The 20,104-nt window shown below is 46.7% G+C and overlaps 1 protein-coding gene and 1 long non-coding RNA gene across 6 annotated transcripts in view; one reads left to right on the top strand and one right to left on the bottom strand.

Annotated features, from left to right (window-relative positions):
* Nucleotides 1–20,104, top strand: part of LOC144683648 (uncharacterized) — a 55,315-nt gene that overhangs the window by 17,880 nt on the left and 17,331 nt on the right. Inside the window, exon 1 of one of the 2 annotated variants that reach the window (XR_013577308.1) lies at nucleotides 16,813–16,998. The exons of the other annotated variant lie outside the window; for it this stretch is intronic. This is a non-coding gene — a long non-coding RNA (uncharacterized LOC144683648). Of the gene's footprint in view, nucleotides 1–16,812; nucleotides 16,999–20,104 lie in introns of those variants that run through there. 2 annotated transcript variants of the gene reach the window in all.
* LOC144683645 (DENN domain-containing protein 2D-like) overlaps nucleotides 1–20,104 on the bottom strand; it is a 119,612-nt gene that overhangs the window by 96,104 nt on the left and 3,404 nt on the right. The window contains exon 1 of one of the 4 annotated variants that reach the window (XM_078546889.1): nucleotides 17,007–17,232. The exons of 1 other annotated variant lie outside the window; for it this stretch is intronic. Coding sequence is in view for 1 of the 3 variants with exons in the window: in XM_078546888.1 (XP_078403014.1) it covers nucleotides 17,011–17,105 (95 nt within the window). In the remaining 2 variants the exon portion in view is untranslated. Of the gene's footprint in view, nucleotides 1–14,951; nucleotides 15,072–17,006; nucleotides 17,233–20,104 lie in introns of those variants that run through there. 2 more of the 4 variants (XM_078546888.1, XM_078546890.1) reach the window with 2 other exon arrangements.

Here is a 20,104-nt window from a genome sequence, read left to right as displayed (position 1 = left end):
TTCACTGTCTGTTCACGGCTCCCTTCAGGTCAGCAGGGTCTCACTGCCTCCTCTTCAGCCCAATACAGCTATTCTATGTCTCTTCTCCTTGCCCATACAGTGCCTCAACCAATCTGTGCACTACAATTCAATATGTTCTTTTATCTCCTTCACTCTGTCTCTCCAATACGCTTTGACCTGATTTTTTCTGCTGATTGTCAAAGTTCCACTGCCAAAGACACAAGCCAGCCAACTCCGCTCTGGCAGGCAGTGGGACCCTGGTGGTGGTAGCCAATTAACATGCCACTGCCGGTGCCCCAAACAGCTGCTGGGCCAATCAGAGAGCTGGAAGCTTGGCAGCACTATTGCTAGTGGCATTGCTGAGGCTGCGTCACCAGCGAGAGGACGTCTCAATAGCCAGCCGCCCTTGCAGCCAATTAAGTATCTTAAGAGAATAGCCAGTAAGATAGGCACTATGGACTGGGGATGGTGGTGGGATTCATGGTGCACCAATGTTGGCTGGGAACAGGGGTGGCCATTGCTACCAGAGGTCCATGGTCCATGGAATACTCATCAAGGAGATACCCCCCAAAACCCCAGGAACCTGCTGGGAGACCGCCAAGGTTTTACCTGGTGGTTCCTCATGGGGCGGTGGGCCCTCCTGAAAGTGCCTTGATAGGCTGTACAGTGGGCAGCTGTGCCACTGAGGCTCTCACTGCTGACAATATGCCATGGTGGCAGGAAGACATCAGACTCCCCTCCTGATACCTTGTCCCACCATACTGCCGCTCCTCCCACCTCCAAACCCGTCTCCAATGGGCTGACAAAATTCAGCCCTTTGTCTCTTTTCCACTGTCTTTCTCACTCTCTCTCTCTCTTTGTCTCTGTCTCTTTCTTTTTCACTGTCTGTGTGTCTCTGACCCTCTGTTTCCGCGCCCCCCCCCCCTCTCTCTCTCTCTCTCTCTCTTTGTTTGCTGCTCTCTCTCCCACTATTTAATCCAGTTTTGTATCCCAGTCTGTGGGATTAAGATTTCACCACATGGCCCTCTGCACCAACTTGTCTAACCACTTCCCATCTGCTTACAATTAATAAACAAAAGCGTTCAAAGAAAATTTTTTAAAAAGGTGTTTAATGGCCCGTTAAATTTTCTCCTGGGTTGCTCACAGCTCTTTGAGATTAAACTTAAATTCTTGGAAACACCAGGACAACCATGGAGGGTTGGCAACTGTACTCTGGACTCGGCTCCCCACCCGTCTGTTCCCTGTCCCTCTCCTCCACTCTCTCTTCCTACCCCCCATCTCCAAATCTCCCTCTTCACCCCATCCTATTCCCTCCCCTCCCCTTCCTGACTCCTCCCTGTTCTCCAGCTTCCCCCCCTCCACTTCCCTCTCCTCACCTCTTCCCTCTATTCTCTTCCCCTTCCCTCTACCCCCCCTTCCCTTTTCTCTCCCCTCCACCTTCCCCCTCCTTCCTTCGCTCCCTCTCTGCCTCTTACACATGGTCCGTCAACGTCACCTCCTCCGCCTCCACAACCCCCAGCCTCAATGAGCCTGAGACGGGAGGCCACAGGTCAGGGAATATTTCTGTGGCAGCATGGCACAGTTCCACATCTGTTTCCAGGACTAAGAGAGCCAGAACAAGAGTGGGGGCAGGTGGTGCGGAAGGGCTGAACTAATTCATCGTGTGGGAACAGAGAGTTGATGGGAGGGTGAAAGAGTCACTTCTTCAAATTCACTCTGTCCTATTCCTAGCATAATACAACCCCTCCCTGCCTCTCATTCTCCAGCCCTGAATCTGAGTTTATATTTTATAACTGCAAAGTTCATACTGTGTTTATCTATTGTGCAATGTATCATTACTGTTGCTCATGTTCAGTGACGCATGTGATAAAGATCTATTTCACTGCTTATACTTTACACAAGCCTCCATCCACACTAACGAATTCTTCCAACTGTACCCCCATATTCCATATTCTCTTCTCTCTCATGTATGCATCAAGTTTCCCCATCAGGGTATCACCTTCCACATTGTAGCAAGCTCCAAGCTCTCATCACTCGCAATGGAAAGACATTCCTGTTAAATTCTTTATTTGATCCATTAGTGGTCGGGTAACACATTAGCTTAAATTTAATACCCTTTTTTGAAAATCCCCCATTGTGTAGACCCTCCCTGCCTCTGTAGCTCCAGCCCTAGAACCTTCCAATGCTGGGCTCGCAAGCACCCCTGATGTAAATCCACCATTTGCAACTGTGCAGTCATCTGACTGAGCCCAAAGCGATGGCCTCTCCACCTCTCTCTTCCCTCCACCTCTCTCTCCTCCTTTCACATGCTCCTTGACTCCAGCCCTCTGACTCAGCCTATGTTCACCTGCCCTAATAGTTCCTTATATAATCAGTGTCAGATTTTGTTTGATTATTGCTTGTGAAGCACCTCGGGATGTTTTACAATGTTAAAGGTGCTACATAAATGCAAATATTTGTTGTATTTTATATTTATGGCCCCTTGTTCTGGAGTGGAGTTGCCAATCCTCCCAGATTGTGCTGCCACCTTGTGAATTAAAGTTTATACCCCAGGCCACTGCTACAAGCAACTGAAGAGAAAAATCATAAGGACACTTTAAAAACATGTGTTTTATTTATTTTCTTTGAACATTTTCAGAAATATCGGACATTTGGGGAAAAGTCGATTTGATTGACAGTCTGGAATAATCCAATCGGGTAATAAAGGGTCTGTCACTGTCCAATTGGAATCTAAAGATGGTGCAATGTGAGGATTAATGTGCCCTGTGCCCAATGGTGGGAGAGTGGAGGTCTGGGATGGTTATGTGTTTGCAGGAGTCTGTTGGAGGGTAGAGAGCTCCATTGATTGTCCCCCTCGTTCCCTGTCAGTTCACTTACCTTGCTGGCAGGTAAAGGCACAATATTGTAAAATGAGCCAAACCCAGAGCCTGGGGCCCTGCCAGCACAGGTGCGGTACAGTGTCTTGTTTCAGCTTCGTCTGAACATGTCTGCATGAACAACCAGAGCCAGAACAAAAGAAAAACAGAGAAACTTAGCAGAGGGAACTGGGGCAGGGGTTAAAAAGTTACCCAGGGCAGAAGGAGAGCTCCCTGCAGAGCTTAACACCTTCTCCACCTCAACTGCACCAGTAACACTGACCAGTCTGCTGCTGAGGCAGGGCTGATTGGTAGGGTTTCACAGACACAGGCGCTTAGCCCAGGGTGGGTACTGAGCACACCTTGTATCGGAGAGGGCACCACCACCCCCAGGGTATATAATATGTATGCCCTTAAAAGAAGCACTCTCCATCTCTTCTCCCTCAAACTGAGTCCTTCTCTCTCCCTTTACACCATAATAGGAGAATAGCGCAGGTGAATACGTGGCTTAAGAGTTGGTGCAGGAGGGAGGGTTTTAGATTCCTGGATCATTGGGACCGTTTCTGGGGAAGGTGGGACCTGTACAAGCAGGACAGTCTACATCTGAACCAGAGCGGGACTAACATCCTTGCGGGTGGGTTTGCTAGTGCTGTTGGGAGGAGTTTAAACTAATTCGGCAGGGGGAGGGGACACAGAATGTTAGCAGAGTAGGGACACATCATAATACAGTAAAGTAATCAAGTCAGAGGAAGTGCAGCTGCAATAAGCTTCAAGGGAGTGAGGCAAGGCTGGATGGCCTCTACTTTAATACCAGGAGTATTACAGGTAAAATGGATGAGTTAAGGGTGAGGATTGACACGTGGAGTTGTGATATAGTAGCCATCATTGAGACGTGGTTGAGGGAAGGGCAGGATTGGCAGCTCAACATTCTGGGATATAGAATCTTCAGGCGAGACAGGGGAGGGGGTAAAAGAGGAGGAGGCATTGCATCATTAGTTAAAGAGTCAGTTACTGCAGTAAGGAGAGATGATATCTTGGAGGGGGCATCAAATGAAGCTTTGTGGGTAGAGCTTAGGAATAAAAAAGGGGCAGCCACATTGTTAGTTGTTTATTATAGACCCCCAGATAGTCAGCAGGAAATTGAGGAGCAAATATGTGCACAATTTGCAGAGGTGTGTAAAAACAATAACAATAGGATAATTATATTAGGTGATTTGAACTTTCCCAACATTAATTGGGATAGACATAATGTTAAGGGCTTGGATAGAGTGGATTTCTTGAAATGTGTACAGGAGAAATTTTTAGGTCAATATGTAGAGGGGGTTCAACAAGGGACGGTGCAATGCTGGACCTAATTCTGGGGAATGAAGACGGACAGGTGGCTGAGGTGGTAGTGGGCGAGCATTTTAGTGATAGCGACCACAACATGGTACAGTTTAAAACAAAAACAGAATTACCTGGAAAAACTCAACAGGCCTGGCAGCATCGGCGGAGAAGAAAAGAGTTGACGTTTCGAGTCCTCATGACCCTTCAGCAGAATTCTGTTTTTGTTTTGAATTTCCAGCATCCGCAGTAGTTTTTTGTTTTTATCTCTATGGTACAGTTTAAGTTTGTTATGGACAAAGAAATCGACAAGTTGCAAAAAAATGTTTTGGATTGGGGGAGAGTGGATTTTAGTAAAATAAGGCAGGATCTAGCTAAGGTTGACTGGGAACAGTTACTTGTGGGGAAATCTACAGAGGAGCAGTAGGGGGTGATCAAAAAGGAAATGGGGAGGGTACAGACTCAACATGTTCCCTCTAAGGTGATAGGAAGGAGTAACAAGCCCAGAGAACCATGGATGACCAGAGATATTCAGGATATGATGAGAAGGAAAAGAGAGGCTTTTAGCAGGTACGAGGGAAGCAAATCAGCAGAGGCATTAGTGGAATACAGAAAGTGCAGGGTGGAGCTTAAGAAAGCAATTAGGAGAGCAAAGAGGGGTTATGAGAAAGCTCTGGCTGGTAAAAGTAGGGAAAATCCCAAGATATTCTATAAGTATATCAATGGGAAGAGGATAACCAGGGAAAGAGTAGGACCCATTAGGGACCAAGGGGGCAATCTATGGGTGGATCCAGAAGACATTGCTAGAGTGTTGAATGAATACTTCACGTCCGTCTTCACCCAAGAGAATGAGGATGAAGGTATTGAACTCGTGGAGAGAGACTGCGAGGTTCTTAAGCAAATTGTTATAGGGAGTGACAAGGTATTGGAGGTGTTGGCAGGCTTAAAAGTGGACAAATCTCCAGGTCTGGATGATTTGTGTCCCAGACTGCTGAGGGAGGCAAGGGAGGAGATCGCAGGGGCTCTGATCCAAATTTTTAATTCCTCTCTGGCCACGGGGGAGGTGCCAGAGGACTAGAGAACAGCTAATGTGGTTCCGCTATTTAAGAAGGGTTGTAGAGATAAGCCAGGGAACTACAGGCCAGTGAGTCTCACGTCAGTGGTAGAGAAACTATTGGAGAAAGTTCTGAAGGAGAGAATCTATCTGCACTTGGAGAGGCAAGGTTTGATCAGGGATAGTCAGCATGGCTTTGTCAGCGGGAGGTCATGCCTAACAAATTTGATTGAATTTTTTGAGGAGGTGACCAGGTGTGTAGATGAGGGTAGTGCAGTTGATGTAGTTTATATGGATTTCAGCAAAGCCTTTGACAAGGTCCCACTTGGGAGACTTATAAAGAAGGCAAATGCAAATGGGATACAGGGTAATTTGATAAGGTGGATTCAAAATTGGCTTAGTTGTAGGAGACAGAGGGTGATGACAGAAGTCGGCTTTAGTGACTGGAAGCCCGTGTCCAGTGGGGTACCACAGGGACCTGTGCTGGGTCCCCTATTATTCGTCATTTATATAAATGACATAGATGACTATGTGGGGGGTAGGATTAGTAAGTTTGCAGATGACACAAAGATTGGCCGGGTGGTTAACAGTGAGGTTGAGTGTCTTGGGCTGCAGGAAGATATAGACGGGATGATCAAATGGGCAGATAAGTTGCAGATGGAACTTAACCCTGAAAAGTGTGAGGTGATACACTTTGGAAGGATTAATTTGACAAGGAAGTATTCAATGAACAGCATGGCACTAGGAAGTTCTGAAGAACAAAGGGACCTTGGTGTGTGTGTACATAGATCTCTGAAGGCAGAGGGGCATGTTAGTGGGGTGTTGAAAAAGGCATATGGGACACTTGCCTTTATCAATGGAGGCATAGATTACAAAAGTAGTGAGGTCATGTTGGAGTTGTATAGAACCTTGGTGAGGCCACAGCTGGAGTACTGTGTGCAGTTCTGGTCGCCACATTATAGGAAGGATGTGATTGCACTGGAGGGGGTGCAGAGGAGATTCACCAGGATGTTGCCTGGGATGAAACATTTAAGTTATGAAGAGAGGTTGCATAGACTTGGGTTGTTTTCGTTGGAGCAGAGAAGACTGAGGGGCGACCTGATCGAGGTGTACAAGATTATGAGGGTCATTGACAGGGTGGATAGGGAGCAGCTGTTTCCCTTAGTTGAAGGGTCAGTCACAAGGGGACCTAAGTTCAAGGTGAGGGACAGGAGGTTTAGGGGAGATGTGATGAAAAGCCTTTTTACCCAGAGGGTGGTGACGGTCTGGAATGTGCTGCCTGGGAGTGTGTTGGAGGCGGGTTGCCTCACATCCTATAAAAAGTACCTGGATGAGCACTTGGCACATCATAACACTCAAGGTTATGGGCCAAATGCTGGTAAATGGGGTTAGGTAGGTAGGTCAGGTGTTTCTCACATGTCGGTGCAAACTCGATGGGCCGAATAGCCTCTCCTGCACTGAGATTCTGTGATTCTGTGAACCTCACCTCTCTCTATCATCTTGTTTGCTGCCAGTATTTATAGGGGATCCTCAAGAGGGTATGAATAAATGCAGGGGGGTGTGGTAGCAGGAGTGTGCCAGTATTTCAGGGGGGTGTGGGTGGCAGGAGTGTGCCATATTCCAGGGGGGTGTGGGTGGCAGGAGTGTGCCAGTATTCCAGGGGGGGTGTGGGTGGCAGGAGTGTGCCATATTCCAGGGGGGTGTGGGTGGCAGGAATGTGCCAGTATTCCAGGGGGGTGTAGGTGGCAGGAGTGTGCCAGTATTCCAGGGGGGTGTGGGTGGCAGGAGTGTGCCAGTATTCCAGGGGGGTGTGGGTGGCAGGAGTGTGCCAGTATTCCAGGGAGGTGTGAGTGGCAGGAGTGTGCCGGTATTCCAGGGGGGTGTGGGTGGCAGGAGTGTGCCAGTATTCCAGGGGGGTGTGGGTGGCAGGAGTGTGCCAGTATTCCAGGGGGGTGTGGGTGGCAGGAGTGTGCCAGTATTCCAGGGGGGTGTGGGTGGCAGGAGTGTGCCGGTATTCCAGGGGGGTGTGGGTGGCAGGAGTGTGCCAGTATTCCAGGGGGGTGTGGGTGGCAGGAGTGTGCCGGTATTCCAGGGGGGTGTGGGTGGCAGGAGTGTGCCATATTCCAGGGGGGTGTGGGTGGCAGGAGTGTGCCGGTATTCCAGTGTCTCATTCTTTTCCAGTGATCCAAAGAGTGTTTGATCATTTAGAAAGGGTTTTGAGAGTTTGTGAGTACAGCAGAAGGCCCACCAATGTGATTATTACAGCCCTAGTGTTATCTTGTTTCTATGAAGGTTTCAGTGCCACTTTGTGTCTAATACTGTTCTAGTGCTAGTTTCTGTTTATTACAGTCCCACTTACTTTTACAGCATCAATGCCAATACATTCAAGGACATATACCAAAAGACTGCAGATGTAGAAGAATCATAGTAAGGGTTGTGAGCACTTGAAGGGTTTCTATTTGAGCTGCATCATTGCCAGTAAGAGTCCAGTATTGTCTCTTATAGAGGGGAAGTACCACCAGTGGACATTTACCATGGAGTACTCATAGAGTCACTGTAGCACACAAGGAGGGCATTTGGCCCATTGAGTCTATGTGGCATTCATCAGAGCAACCCAGTCAGCCCCATTCCACAGCTCTATCCCTGCAAGCTTAATTCCCACAAGTGCTTATCCAACTTCCTTTTGAAATCATTGATCATCTCTGCCCCCACCACCCTGACAGGCAAAGAGTTTCAAGTCATTCGCGCTCGCTGTGTAGAGAAGTTCTTCCTCACCTCCCCCCTTGAATCTCTTGCATAAAACGAAAATACGTATCCCCTAGTACTTGTAACATTTGCTAGTGGGAGCACCTTTGCTTTGTCTACCTTATTTAAACCTGTCATAAACTTGCAAAGCTCTATCAAATTTTTCCTCACTATCCATTGATTCAAGGACAACAAACCCAGCTTCTCCAACCTAGCCTTGTAGCTAAATTCCCTCATCCCTATAACTATCCTGATAAATCCCCTCTAAACCCCTTCAAGCACTTCATATCTTTCCTAAAGTGAGGTGACAAGAACTGGACACAATACTCCAGGATACTGAGTGAAGTAAGGCCAACAAACAATTTGCCTTCCTAATTGCTTGCTGCACCTGCATGCTAACTTTCAGTGACTCATGAACAAGGACACCCAGGTCTCTTTGGACATCAACACTCCCCAATCTCTCACCATTTAGGAAATACTCTGCATTTCTGTTTTTCCTACCAAAGCGGATCTTAACATTTATCCACATTATATCCCATCTGCCTTGTTCTTGCCCATTCACTTATCCTGTCCAAATCCCCTTGAAATCTCTTTGCATCCTCCTCACAACTCACATTCACATTTGTGTCATCTGTAAACTTGGAAATATAACATTTGGTCCCCACATCCAAATCATTGATATAGATTGTGAACAGTCAGGGCCCAAGTACTGATCCCTGCGGTGGTGGTGAGAGTCGGGCCTGGCAGAGGGGCTAGGGAAGAGTGCCTGTGGGGGTGAGAAGTCCTGTGTGGGGGAAGTTGGCGGCAGGGGGCAGTGGAGGGAGACCCCTGCAGGGTTCATGGATGTGGGGGATTCCTGTCGGGGGGTCAGTGTGGGTCTGTACAATAGTTACCCAGAAGTTAGAAGAGGTTTTAATTCTTCTAACTTTTTCTGGGTAACTATTGGTGTAACCCAGTCAGAACCAACCGAAGTTTGCAACTTAAATCATATTTTCGGATGGCTCTCAGTGCAGGGCAATTGTCCAGGGGATGTTTTCACTTCTGGGCAATTGCCTTGCAAACCTTACCTCCGAAGGGGATTTCCCAGTGCATCCTTGGGGTATTCCCCCTATCTGATGCTAGGGAGCTTGGAAGTTACTGCCCAATTGCTCCAGCATTTTCTCTACTGATGTCAGGCTAACAGGTTTGTAGTTTCCTGTTTTCTCTCCCCCTCCTTTCTTAAATAGCAGAGTTACATTTGCAACCTTCCTAAGGGGAGACAGTGGCATAGTGGTATTGTCACTACACTAGTATTCCAGAGACCCAGGGTAATGTTCTGGGGCTCCAGCTTCAAATCCCACCATTTCATTAAAATAAAAATCTGGAATCTGAAAATGATCATGAAACCATTGCCAATTGTCATAAAAATCCATCTGGTTCACTAATGCCCTTTAGGTAAGGAAATCTGGCTGACATGTGAACGCAGATCCACAGCAATGTGATTGATTCTTAAATTAGGGATGGGCAATAAATGTTGGACTAGCCAGTGACGCACACATCCCATGAACAAATCAAAAATAACCGTCCAATCTGCAGGCACTATTCCAGAATCTATGGAGGGTGGAATTTTCCACTCCTGTGCAGGGCACAAAATTTGGCAGGAAGCAAAAAATCTTTCCCAACTGGGTGATAAACAGTTGGAATTTTGTTCTCCCGACTTTCAAGGTGGGTCAAAGATGGGTTGAGCTTCCCAACGAGCAATGTCGGGAACCCCATTTGCATGTATTAGCATCTCATGCATGCTCATTAAAAGGCCATCTCAGCATAATTAACTTCCCCTCCAAATTAAGTTCCCCGCCAGCAGGGAATTAGAATGTTCAGTTTTACGACTGGATATCAGCGGCATGCACCTGGCAAGCTTCACCTCTTCCACCACTTTGAGGTCCGTCGATGTTTCTTTCTCCACCTTGAGGATCTCGCATAACTTCACTCAAGTGCCGTCAGCAAACGCAAGCACCAAGGCTGGACGGGAAGGCAGGTGAAGATGGGTGGGGTAGGTTGAATAGGTAGAACGAAGGCTGGACAGGGGAGGCAGGCTTAGCGGGGAAGGGTGGGGAGAGTGTCCAAGGAAGTTGTGGTGGGCGGGGAGTGGGGTGCAGGGGAGTGTCTTAGAAGGCCACGGAGGGATCCTGGGAGGTGTACTCAGGGTACTGGTGATAGGAGGGAACAGTCACAGTCAGAGTTGGGACTGAGATGCAGTAGGCTGGCAGGTCCATGGTGAGAGTGGGAAGGTCTCATTGGGTGGGTCACAGAGAGGGACAAGACAGGTGGCTTAAGGGGGCAGAGGTGATAACATAATGGTATTGTTGCTGGACTAGTAATCCAGAGACCCAGGGTAATGCTCTGAGGACCTGGGTTCAAATCCCACCATGGCAGATGGTGGAATTTGAATTCAATAAAAATCTGGAATTAAAATTCTAACAATGACCATGTAAAAACCCATCTGGTTCACTAATGTCCTTTGGGAAGGAAATCTGCCATCCTTACCTGATTTGGCCTACATGTGACTCCATGTGGTTGACTCTTATGCCCTCTGAACCATGGCAGCTAGGGATGGGGAATAAATGCTGGTCTGGCCTGTGATGCCTACATCCCATGAACAAATAGTTAAAAAAAAGAGTCAGGGTGGGCATGGGCATGGTAACGGATGTCAGCTCTAAGGGGAGGAAAGGCATGTGGGGATGGATTGTGATAGGGTCCAGGGTGGCAGCCAGAGGTTCAAAGGTGGCAGAGGGGAGAGGAAAGGTGATATTGGGTGGGTCTGTGGTGATGGGGTAAGTTGGTGCGTGACAGGGGAAGGGTAAAAGGTGGTGGAGCAAGTTTGGAAGGTGACACACACCATTTTTCCAAACTGACCTTGACCACGTAGTGAGATCTGTCCAGGTGGGAGGAGGGTCTTTTCAGTTGGGTGGTGTTCAAGGTCGGCACAAGTGGCAGACTAAAGGGGCACCCTGATAATTATGAGACAACTGGATGTCAAAGATGCTCACTTGTGTTCTTCCCTCTATGGTGAAGGCCACATTGCAGCAGGTTTGTCCCTGACTCATGGGTCTCATAACATCGAGATCCCAGCAAGGTCTGGAGCTGCCATTCATTCTGTGCCATTCGCCATCGGCTGCAGTCAGAGGCAGGGGTTAAGGGAAGGAGGGAGGTGGAGCCTTCAAGGGGCACAGCTGGCCTCCAAACCTCCATCCTCCTGGATGCATGGTCATGGCTGACAATGGGCTCATGTGGTTAGTCTTTCTATGCTGCCCAGGCACTGGTCTCTCTATTGAGGTTCAAGGGTAGTAGAGGCAGGCGAAATAGTGTCCATGTGAGGCTCCTTGTATCAATGTATAAATAATCACACTGTATAGCAATCACCTTGTCAAAGACAATTACTAGTTAAGCAGGTGATGGGCATTGATTATCCCATCTAAATACAATAAAAACATACAGCTGGAACACTTTCTGTAGCAGCTACTTGGAATTCAGTAGCATTGAGGAGTTCTCTTGAAAATAAACCAGCTTGAACCAAAAGACCAGCCTGGATTAATTCTTCCACCACAACCTCTTATTGTGAGTAACACTTTGCACATGGCTCTCATCACCCTAGACAAAGAGCAATGTATGAACAGGAGGTGCACCCATCTCTGGTCCTCCAGGATGTCCTTCACCTGGAAGGGGAGGGGTGGGGTTACTATGACTAGATGGAGGCCAGGTGAAGGGTTTAGCACTTGCCTGCTGGCCTTGGGATGGGGGGAAATATGTAAAGGACACGTCACTAAATGCAAGGGTCTGAGCAGCAAGAGGAAGCAGGGTCTCAAGAAGGTGAAGATGCTGACAAACTACATTGTTTTCAAACTTAACATTCTATCGTATTATGGTCACTCTTCCTTAGGGTTTTTTTAAACAAGACTATTAATTAGCCGTCTCTCATTCCATAATACTAGATCTAAAATAGCCTGTTCCCTCGTTGGTTCCTCAACATACTGCTGCAGAAAACCATCTCATACACATTCCAGGAATTCGTCTTCCACAGCAGTAGTGCTCATTAGATTTACCCAGTTCGTATGTAGATTGAAGTCCCCCATGATTATTGTATTATCCACATTATATGCATCTCTAATTTCCTGGTTTATACTGTGCCCTACATTACCACTACAATTTGGTGGCCTTTAAACAACTCCCGCCAATGTTTTCTGTCCCCTTGCTGTTTCTTAGCTCTACCCAAACTGATTATGCATCCTCACAAATGAACTGATCTCATCCCTTATTATCAGCACCATCCCAGCTCCCTTTCCTTTTTGCCTGACAGTTCTAATGTTGAATATCCTTCAATATTTGAAGGTCACCCTGCAGCCACTCCTCCATAGTGGCAATTAGATCTCACTCGCTTACCTCTATTTGTGCCATCAATCCACCTATCTTGTGAATGCTGCATGCATTCAGATAGAGCACCTTTAATTCTGCCTTTTTAACATTATTCCACATGACTCTTTGATGCTGGTGTTTGTTTCTGCTGTCTTCCACTTTCGTTTACTATTTGAGCATAATTTCCCTACTTTTACACTCAATGTCTCTACTTATGAACCCAAGACCCCATAGGTTTTGCTAACCACTCTCAAAATGTCCTGCCTCCTTCATAGATCAATGCACATGAACACACATGACCCATTTTCCTGCACAGTTTCGAACTGTGTCATTAAGTATATATTGCCTCTTCCTATCCCTTCTGCCAAAATGATTCACCTCACATTTCTCTGTATTAAATTCTATCTGCCACTTGTTTGTCTATTCTACTAGCCTATCTATATTTTGTTGCATCCACACTGCTTCTGACACCTCCAAATTTGGTATCATTGGCAAATTTAAATATTCACTGTCTACCATCCTCCAGTCTGAAAAATAAACATTCACCATGATTCACTATTTTCTGTCCTTAAACCAATTTTTTTTTACCCAAGCTGACACTTGCCCTCCATGAGCCTCAGTTTTGTAAACCAACCTTTTATGTGATGCTTTGTCAAACACTTCCTTAAAAGCCATATAAACAACATCCACTGTATTCCCTTCATCAACCTCCCCTGATGCTTAGTTGTAGGAGATAGAGGGTGATGACAGAAGGATGCTTCAGTGACTGGAAGCCTGGGTCCAGTGGCATACCACAGGGATCTGTGCTGGATCCCCTTTTATTCGTTATTTATATAAATGACATAGATGACTATGTGGGGGGTAGGATTAGTAAGTTTGCGGATGACTCAAAGATTGTGGTTAACAGTGAGGTTGAGTGTCTTGAGCTACAGGAAGATATGGACGGGATGGTCAAATGGGCAGATAAGTGGCAGATGGAATTTAACCCTGAAAAGTGTAAGGTGATACACTTTGGAAGGAGTAATTTGACAAGGAAGTATTCAATGAATGGCATGACACTAGGAAGTTCTGAGGAACAAAGGGACCTTGGTGTGTGTGTACATAGATCTCTGAAGGTGGAGGTGCATATTAATGGGGTGGTGAAAAAGGCATATGGGACACTTGCCTTTATCAATCGAGGCAGAGATTACAAAAGTAGTGAGGTCATGTTGGAGTTGTATAGAACCTTGGTGAGGCCACAGCTGGAGTACTGTGTGCAGTTCTGGTCGCCACATTATAGGAAGGATGTGATTGCACTGGAGGGGATGCAGAGGAGATTCACCAGGATGTTGCCTGGGATGAAACATTTAAGTTATGAAGAGAGGTTGCATAGACTTGGGTTGTTTTCATTGGAGCAGAGAAGACTGAGGGGCGACCTGATCGAGGTGTACAAGATTATGAAGGGCATGGACAGGGTGGACAAGGAGCAGCTGTTCCCCTTAGTTGAAGGGTCAGTCACAAGGGGAAATAAGTTCAAGGTGAGGGGCAGGAGGTTTAGCGGGGGATGTGAGGAAAAACCTTTTTACCCAGAGGATGGTGACGGTCTGGGATGCACTGCCTGGGAGGGTGGTGGAGGCGGGTTGCCTCACGCCCTTTAAAAAGTACCTGGATGAGCACTTGGCACGTCATAACATTCAAGGCTGTGGGCCAAGTGCTGGTAAATGGGATTAGGTTGGTAGGTCAGGTGTTTTTCACATGTCAGTGCAGACTTGATGGGCTCAAGGGCCTCTTTTGGACTGTGTGGTTCTGTGACACTTCAAAAAATTCAATTAGATTAGTGAAACACAATCTGCCCTTTACAAATCCGTGCTGGCTCTCCTCCATTAAGTCAAACGTCTCAAGTGAGTTCATTTTTCTCTGATTATTGTTTCTAAAACCTTACCCGCCAGTGATGTCAAAATGACTGGCCTGTAGTTACTCGGAATGTCCTTACATTCTTTCTTGAACAAGGGTTCATATTTGCTACTCTCCAATCCTCTGGCACCTCTTTGTATCTCGGGGAGATTATGATCAGACCTGCAATCTTCACTCCCACTTTCCTTAGGAACCTGGATGCAAACCGTCCAGGCCTGGCAATGTATCCACTCTAAGCATAGCCAACCTTCCCAGTACATCCTGCCTATCAATTTTCATCCATCGATTACCTCTACCATCTCTGCTTCCACTGACATTTTGTCAGCATCCTTTTTAGTAAACCTCAATACACAGTACTCATTTGAGTATTCTAGCCTTTTCCTGTGTCTCTGAGCATATATAACCCCCTCATAGGCCCCCTTGCCTCTTACTGATCATTTAGCTCCCATCTCAAAGGGAGTATTGGTAGAGTCTGGAGGCTTGCTGGTTACTGCTTTGCCTTGGTAACACAGCTGGACAGTGCGACAAGGGGCATCAAGCTACAACTTGCCAAAATGTTTGGATGAATCTGGACTTCCTCTGAATTCTAAAACATAATCAAATCGCAGGAGGCGATGAAGCAAACCAGACTGAAGACAAATGACAAATCCCACCTATAAATAGACATCCCAAGAGTTAGAAAGACTTACCAGACTAGGATCCTGATTGCAAGCAACAGGAAATGGTGGTAGGAGATCAAAGGGGTTGGAGCATTGGTGCAGGCCATGCGAAGCTCTGTAGAAACTAGGTCAGTCTGTTAACGTGTACACATGTATGTGGCGGATGTGAACTCCCTTATGTGGTTACTTTGTGCTGTTAATAATGAAAGTTCACAGATAGCACCTAACCAATCAGCTTACTGTTTTACAGCTGGTTACAGATCTGTACATTAAAAATAGCTGTGGTCCTGCAGCCTGTTTATCTTCAGGATGAACCTAAGCAACGTTAGAACACAGGTTAGAGTTATTATTACACTCTTCACTTTTAGCCTCTTTCTTTGGGATGCAAACTCAGCCAGTTGAGTCCATGGAGGGATGGGAGTAGCAATTGGTCACAGTTTCCAATGGAAAGCCGTGCACCCAATCTTTGAACATAGGATCAGGAGGAGTTCATTCAGGCACATGGCCTGCTCTGTCTTTCAATCAGATAATGGCTACTCTGTGCTTCAATACTGTTATCCTGCCTTCTCTCCATATCCCTTGATACTCAACAGAAATCTATTGATCTCAGTCTCGAAAGTTCCAGTTGACCACGATCCACTCCATTCCCCCACCCCCCATACCCCTGCCTCAAGCGTCCACACCATTTTAGGTGGAGAGAGTTCCAGGTTTCCACTGCCATTGCATGCAATCACCTGACTTGCTTGTGTCCCGAAAGTGGGTTTTTGCATTGAGGAACTGGTAAGTGAAAGAGGTTGACACAGCTGGAATTGAATGCTGAATGCTTGCTTGGGTGTAATGTAATGTACAACTCAAAAACCTGGGTTGTACAAGTGAGTTAGAAACAAAAGGCCTGGAACTCCAGGCCCCACCTCCTCACCCCTTCACCCCTCCACCCCCCCACAACTACTTCTAAGGAATTAAAATGGCCACAACAGGGATTTTGGCCCTCTGATCCCCCAAAATGCAATTTTAAACTGTGTTTTTGAGCAGGTGAGAGGGACACCCACAGGAAGGCAGCAGGGTCCTCCTTTAGTTCAGGCTCCATGTCATAATTGGGACCGGATTGTAAATTTAACCTGAGGTCTGTGTGGGGAGGCTGTCGTGGCACCAGATGAATCCAGGCCTGGAAGAGGCCAAGGAAACTCAGGTAATTTAGTGTTTGGCTTCTCTTGTTGGTCAAAGGCTGTAGGAGGGCTCCACAAGGAAACCTTGGGCCTCCCCTGCGCCCAGACTTCTCTCATTCTCTCCCTTGTCCTCTCCTGAATTCCCAGCCATCCCTAACACTTCTTCCTCACATTGTGCTTCCTTCCCCTCCCCATGCCAGGTTTCCTTCTCCTCCCCATGCCAGATTTCCTTCCCCTCCCCGTGCCAGATTTCCTTCCCCTCCCCCCAACCAGCAGGTTCTCCTCTCCCTATCCTCCCTTGCCCGCAGTTTCCCTCTCCCAACCTCTTGACTCCTGCCAGGCAGTTAAAAAGGGAAACTTTGTAACCAATGATGTGAAACACAACCTGTTGATGATCTCCTGGTGGACACCACACCACTTAGCTCAGGTGTGGAGTGGATATAGCAGAACATTTAAACATTTCTTAATCAAAACAAGCTGCCTACAGTCACTGTTAAACATGGGCAGCTCCAGACAACAGAATTTTTCAGGTGACTTGCAGAGTGAAAGAACCAGGAAAGAAAGCTGTTGGATTTACACCTCCACTCTAAAGACTGGAGTCTATAATCTAGGCTGACACTCCCAGTGCAGTACTGAGGGAGTGCTTTCTTTTAAAGCGAGGCCCCACCTGCCTGCTCAGGTGGATGTTAAAGATCCCACAGCCACTATTCAAAGAAGAGCAGGTGTGTTCTGCAGACTGTCCTGGCCGATATTTATCCCTCAATCAACATCTCTTATCTTGTCATTGTCACACTGCTGTTTGTGAGGGCTTGCTTTAATTTCCCACTACAACAGCGACTACATTTCAAAAGTATTTCATTGGCTGTAAAGTGCTTTGCGCATTCTGAGGTTGCGAAAGGCGTTACAGAAATGTAAGTACCTACTGTCTTTCAGTGGCCATTACAAGCAGCCTGCAGTAATTTCTCTTGTAGGTTTGTACTTTTTGTGGACTGATGGAGTCACTCTCCAGTCTGCCCATGAGCTGGGTCAGACTGCTCCTTGCTTTAAGTTCTGTTCACCTTGACCGGGGCAATTCTTTCAGGCTGCTTTTTAGTTTCTTTTCACACTTTCAAACCACAGAAATCTTCATTACTTCTACCTCTCAGGGTTATCGTATTACCTGCAAATGTGGGACACCAAGGCACGGCAAATGTAGGTACCATAACACCTATTAATGTGGGGCACTGCAGACAGGAAAACCTACAATACCATAATACTTATAAAATAGGACATTGAAGACCAAGCAGACTACAATATCATAAATAAAGATAGAAAATGCTGGTAATAATCAGCAGGTCAGGCAGCATCTTTGCAGGGTGAAACAGAGTTGATGACCTTTTCGTCAGAAGAGTCAAAGTTTTAGTCAAAGCCAAAGAGGTAACAGGTTTTAAGGAAGCATGGAGGCAGGGAAGGAGGAGGTGATAAAAGAACAAAACATAGGAACAGGAGTAGGCCATTCAACCCATCGAGCCTGCTCTGCCATTCAATAAGATCATGGCTGATCATCCACTTCAATACCTTTTTCCCCACACTATCCCCATAGAGATGTGTGAAAACAACAATAGGGTAATTATATTAGGTGATTTCAACTTTCCCAAAATTAATTGGGATCGACATAATGTTAAGGGCTTGGATAGAGTGGATTTCTTGAAATGTGTACAAGAGAACTTTTCAGGTCAATATGTAGAGGGTCCAACAAGGGACGGCCCAGTGCTGGACCTAATTCTGGGAATGAGGCCGGGCAGGTGGCTGGGGTGGTGGTGGGGGAGCATTTTAGTGATAGCGACCACAATATGGTACAATTTAAGCTTGTTATGGACAAAGCAATAGACAAGTTGCAAAAAAATGTTTTGGATTGGGGGAGAGCGGATTTTAGTAAAATAAGACAGGGTCTGGCCAAGATAGACTGGGAACGGCTACTTGTGGGGAAATCTACAGAGGAGCAGTGGGAGGGTGTTCAAAAAGGAAATGGGGAGGGTACAGGCTCAACATGTTCCCTCTAGGGTGATAGGAAGGAGTAACAAGCCCAGAGAACCATAGATGACCAGAGATATTCAGGATATGATGAGAAGGAAAAGAGAGGCTTTTAGCAGGTACAAGGGGAGCAAATCAGCAGAGGCATTAGTGGAATACAGAAAGTGCAGGGTGGAGCTTAAGAAAGCAATTAGGAGAGCAAAGAGGGGTTATGAGAAAGCTCTGGCTGGTAAAAGTAGGGAAAATCGCAAGATATTCTATAAGAATATCAATGGGAAGAGGGTAATCAGGGTAAGAGTAGGGCCCATAAGGGACCAAGGGGGCAATCTATGGGTGGAGCCAGAGGACATCGGTAGAGTGTTGAATGAATACTTCACATTTGACTTCACTCAGAAGAATGAGGATCAAGGTATGGAACTCGGGGAGAGAGACAGCAAAGTTCCTGAGCTTATTGATTTAGGGAGAGACAGGTATTGGAGGTGTTGGCAGGCTTAAAACTGGACAAATCTCCAGGTCCAGATGATTTGTGTCCCAGACTGCTGAGGGAGGCAAGGGAGGAGATCGCAGGGGCTCTGATTCGAATTTTTAATTCCTCTCTGGCCACGGGGGAGGTGCCAGAAGACTGGAGAACAGTTAATGTGGTTCTGCTATTTAAGAAGGGTTGTAGAGATAAGCCAGGGAACTACAGACCAGTGAGTCTCACGTCAGTGGTAGGGAAACTATTTGAGAAAATTCTGAAGGAGAGAATCTATCTCCACTTGGAGAGACAAGGTTTGATCAGGGATAGTCAGCATGGCTTTGTCAGAGGAAGGTCATGCCTAACAAATGTGATTGAATTTTTTGAGGAGGTGACCAGGTGTGTAGATGAGGGTAGTGCAGTTGATGTAGTTTATATGGATTTCAGCAAAGCCTTTGACAAGGTCCCACATGAGAGACTTATAAAGAAGGTAAATGCAAATGGGATACAGGGTAATTTGATAAGGTGGATTCAAAATTGGCTTAGTTGTAGGAGACAGAGGGTGATGACAGAAGGCTGCTTTAGTGACTGGAAGCCCATGTCCAGTGGCATACCACAGGGACCTGTGCTGGGTCCCCTATTATTCGTCATTTATATAAACGACATAGGTGACTATGTGGGGGGTAGGATTAGTAAGTTTGCGGATGACACAAAGATTGGCCGGGTGGTTAACAGTGAGGTTGAGTGTCTTGGGCTACAGGAAGATAGAGACGGGATGATCAAATGGGCAGATAAGTGGCAGATGGAATTTAACCCTGAAAAGTGTGAGGTGATACACTTTGGAAGGATTAATTTGACAAGGAAGTATTCAATGAACGGCATGACACTAGGAAATTCTGAGGAACAAAGGGACCTTGGCGTGTGTGTCCATAGATCTCTGAAGGCAGAGGGGCATGTTAGTGGGGTGTTGAAAAAGGCATATGGGACACTTGCCTTTATCAATCGAGGCATAAATTACAAAAGTAGTGAGGTCATGTTGAAGTTGTATAGAACCTTGGTGAGGCTACAGCTGGAGTACTGTGTGCAGTTCTGGTCACCACATCATAGGAAGGATGTGATTGCACTGGAGGGGATGCAGAGGAGATTCACCAGAATGTTGCCTGGGATAAAACATTTAAATTATGAAGAGAGGTTGCATAGACTTGGGTTGTTTTTGTTGGAGCAGAGAAGACTGAGGGGCGACCTGATCGAGGTGTACAAGATTATGAAGGGCAGGGACAGGGTGGATAGGGAGTAACTGTTCCCCTTAGTTGAAGGGTCAGTTACGAGGGGACACAGGTTCAAGGTGAGGGGCAGGAGGTTTAGTTGGGATGTGAGGAAAAGCCTTTTTACCCAGAGGGTGGTGACGGTCTGGAATGCGCTGCTTGGGAGGGCGGTAGAGGCGGGTTGCCTCACATCCTTTAAAAATTATCTGGATGAGCACTTGGCACATCATAACATTCAAGGCTATGGGCCAAGTGCTGGTAAATGGGATTAGGTTGGTAGGT

This window comes from Cetorhinus maximus, chromosome 8 (assembly GCF_964194155.1).
Source record: "Cetorhinus maximus chromosome 8, sCetMax3.hap1.1, whole genome shotgun sequence".
In the NCBI taxonomy this organism is placed as follows: Eukaryota; Metazoa; Chordata; class Chondrichthyes; order Lamniformes; family Cetorhinidae; genus Cetorhinus; species Cetorhinus maximus.
Note: the sequence above shows the minus strand (reverse complement) of the source record. Positions and strands in the feature narration are given on the sequence as shown.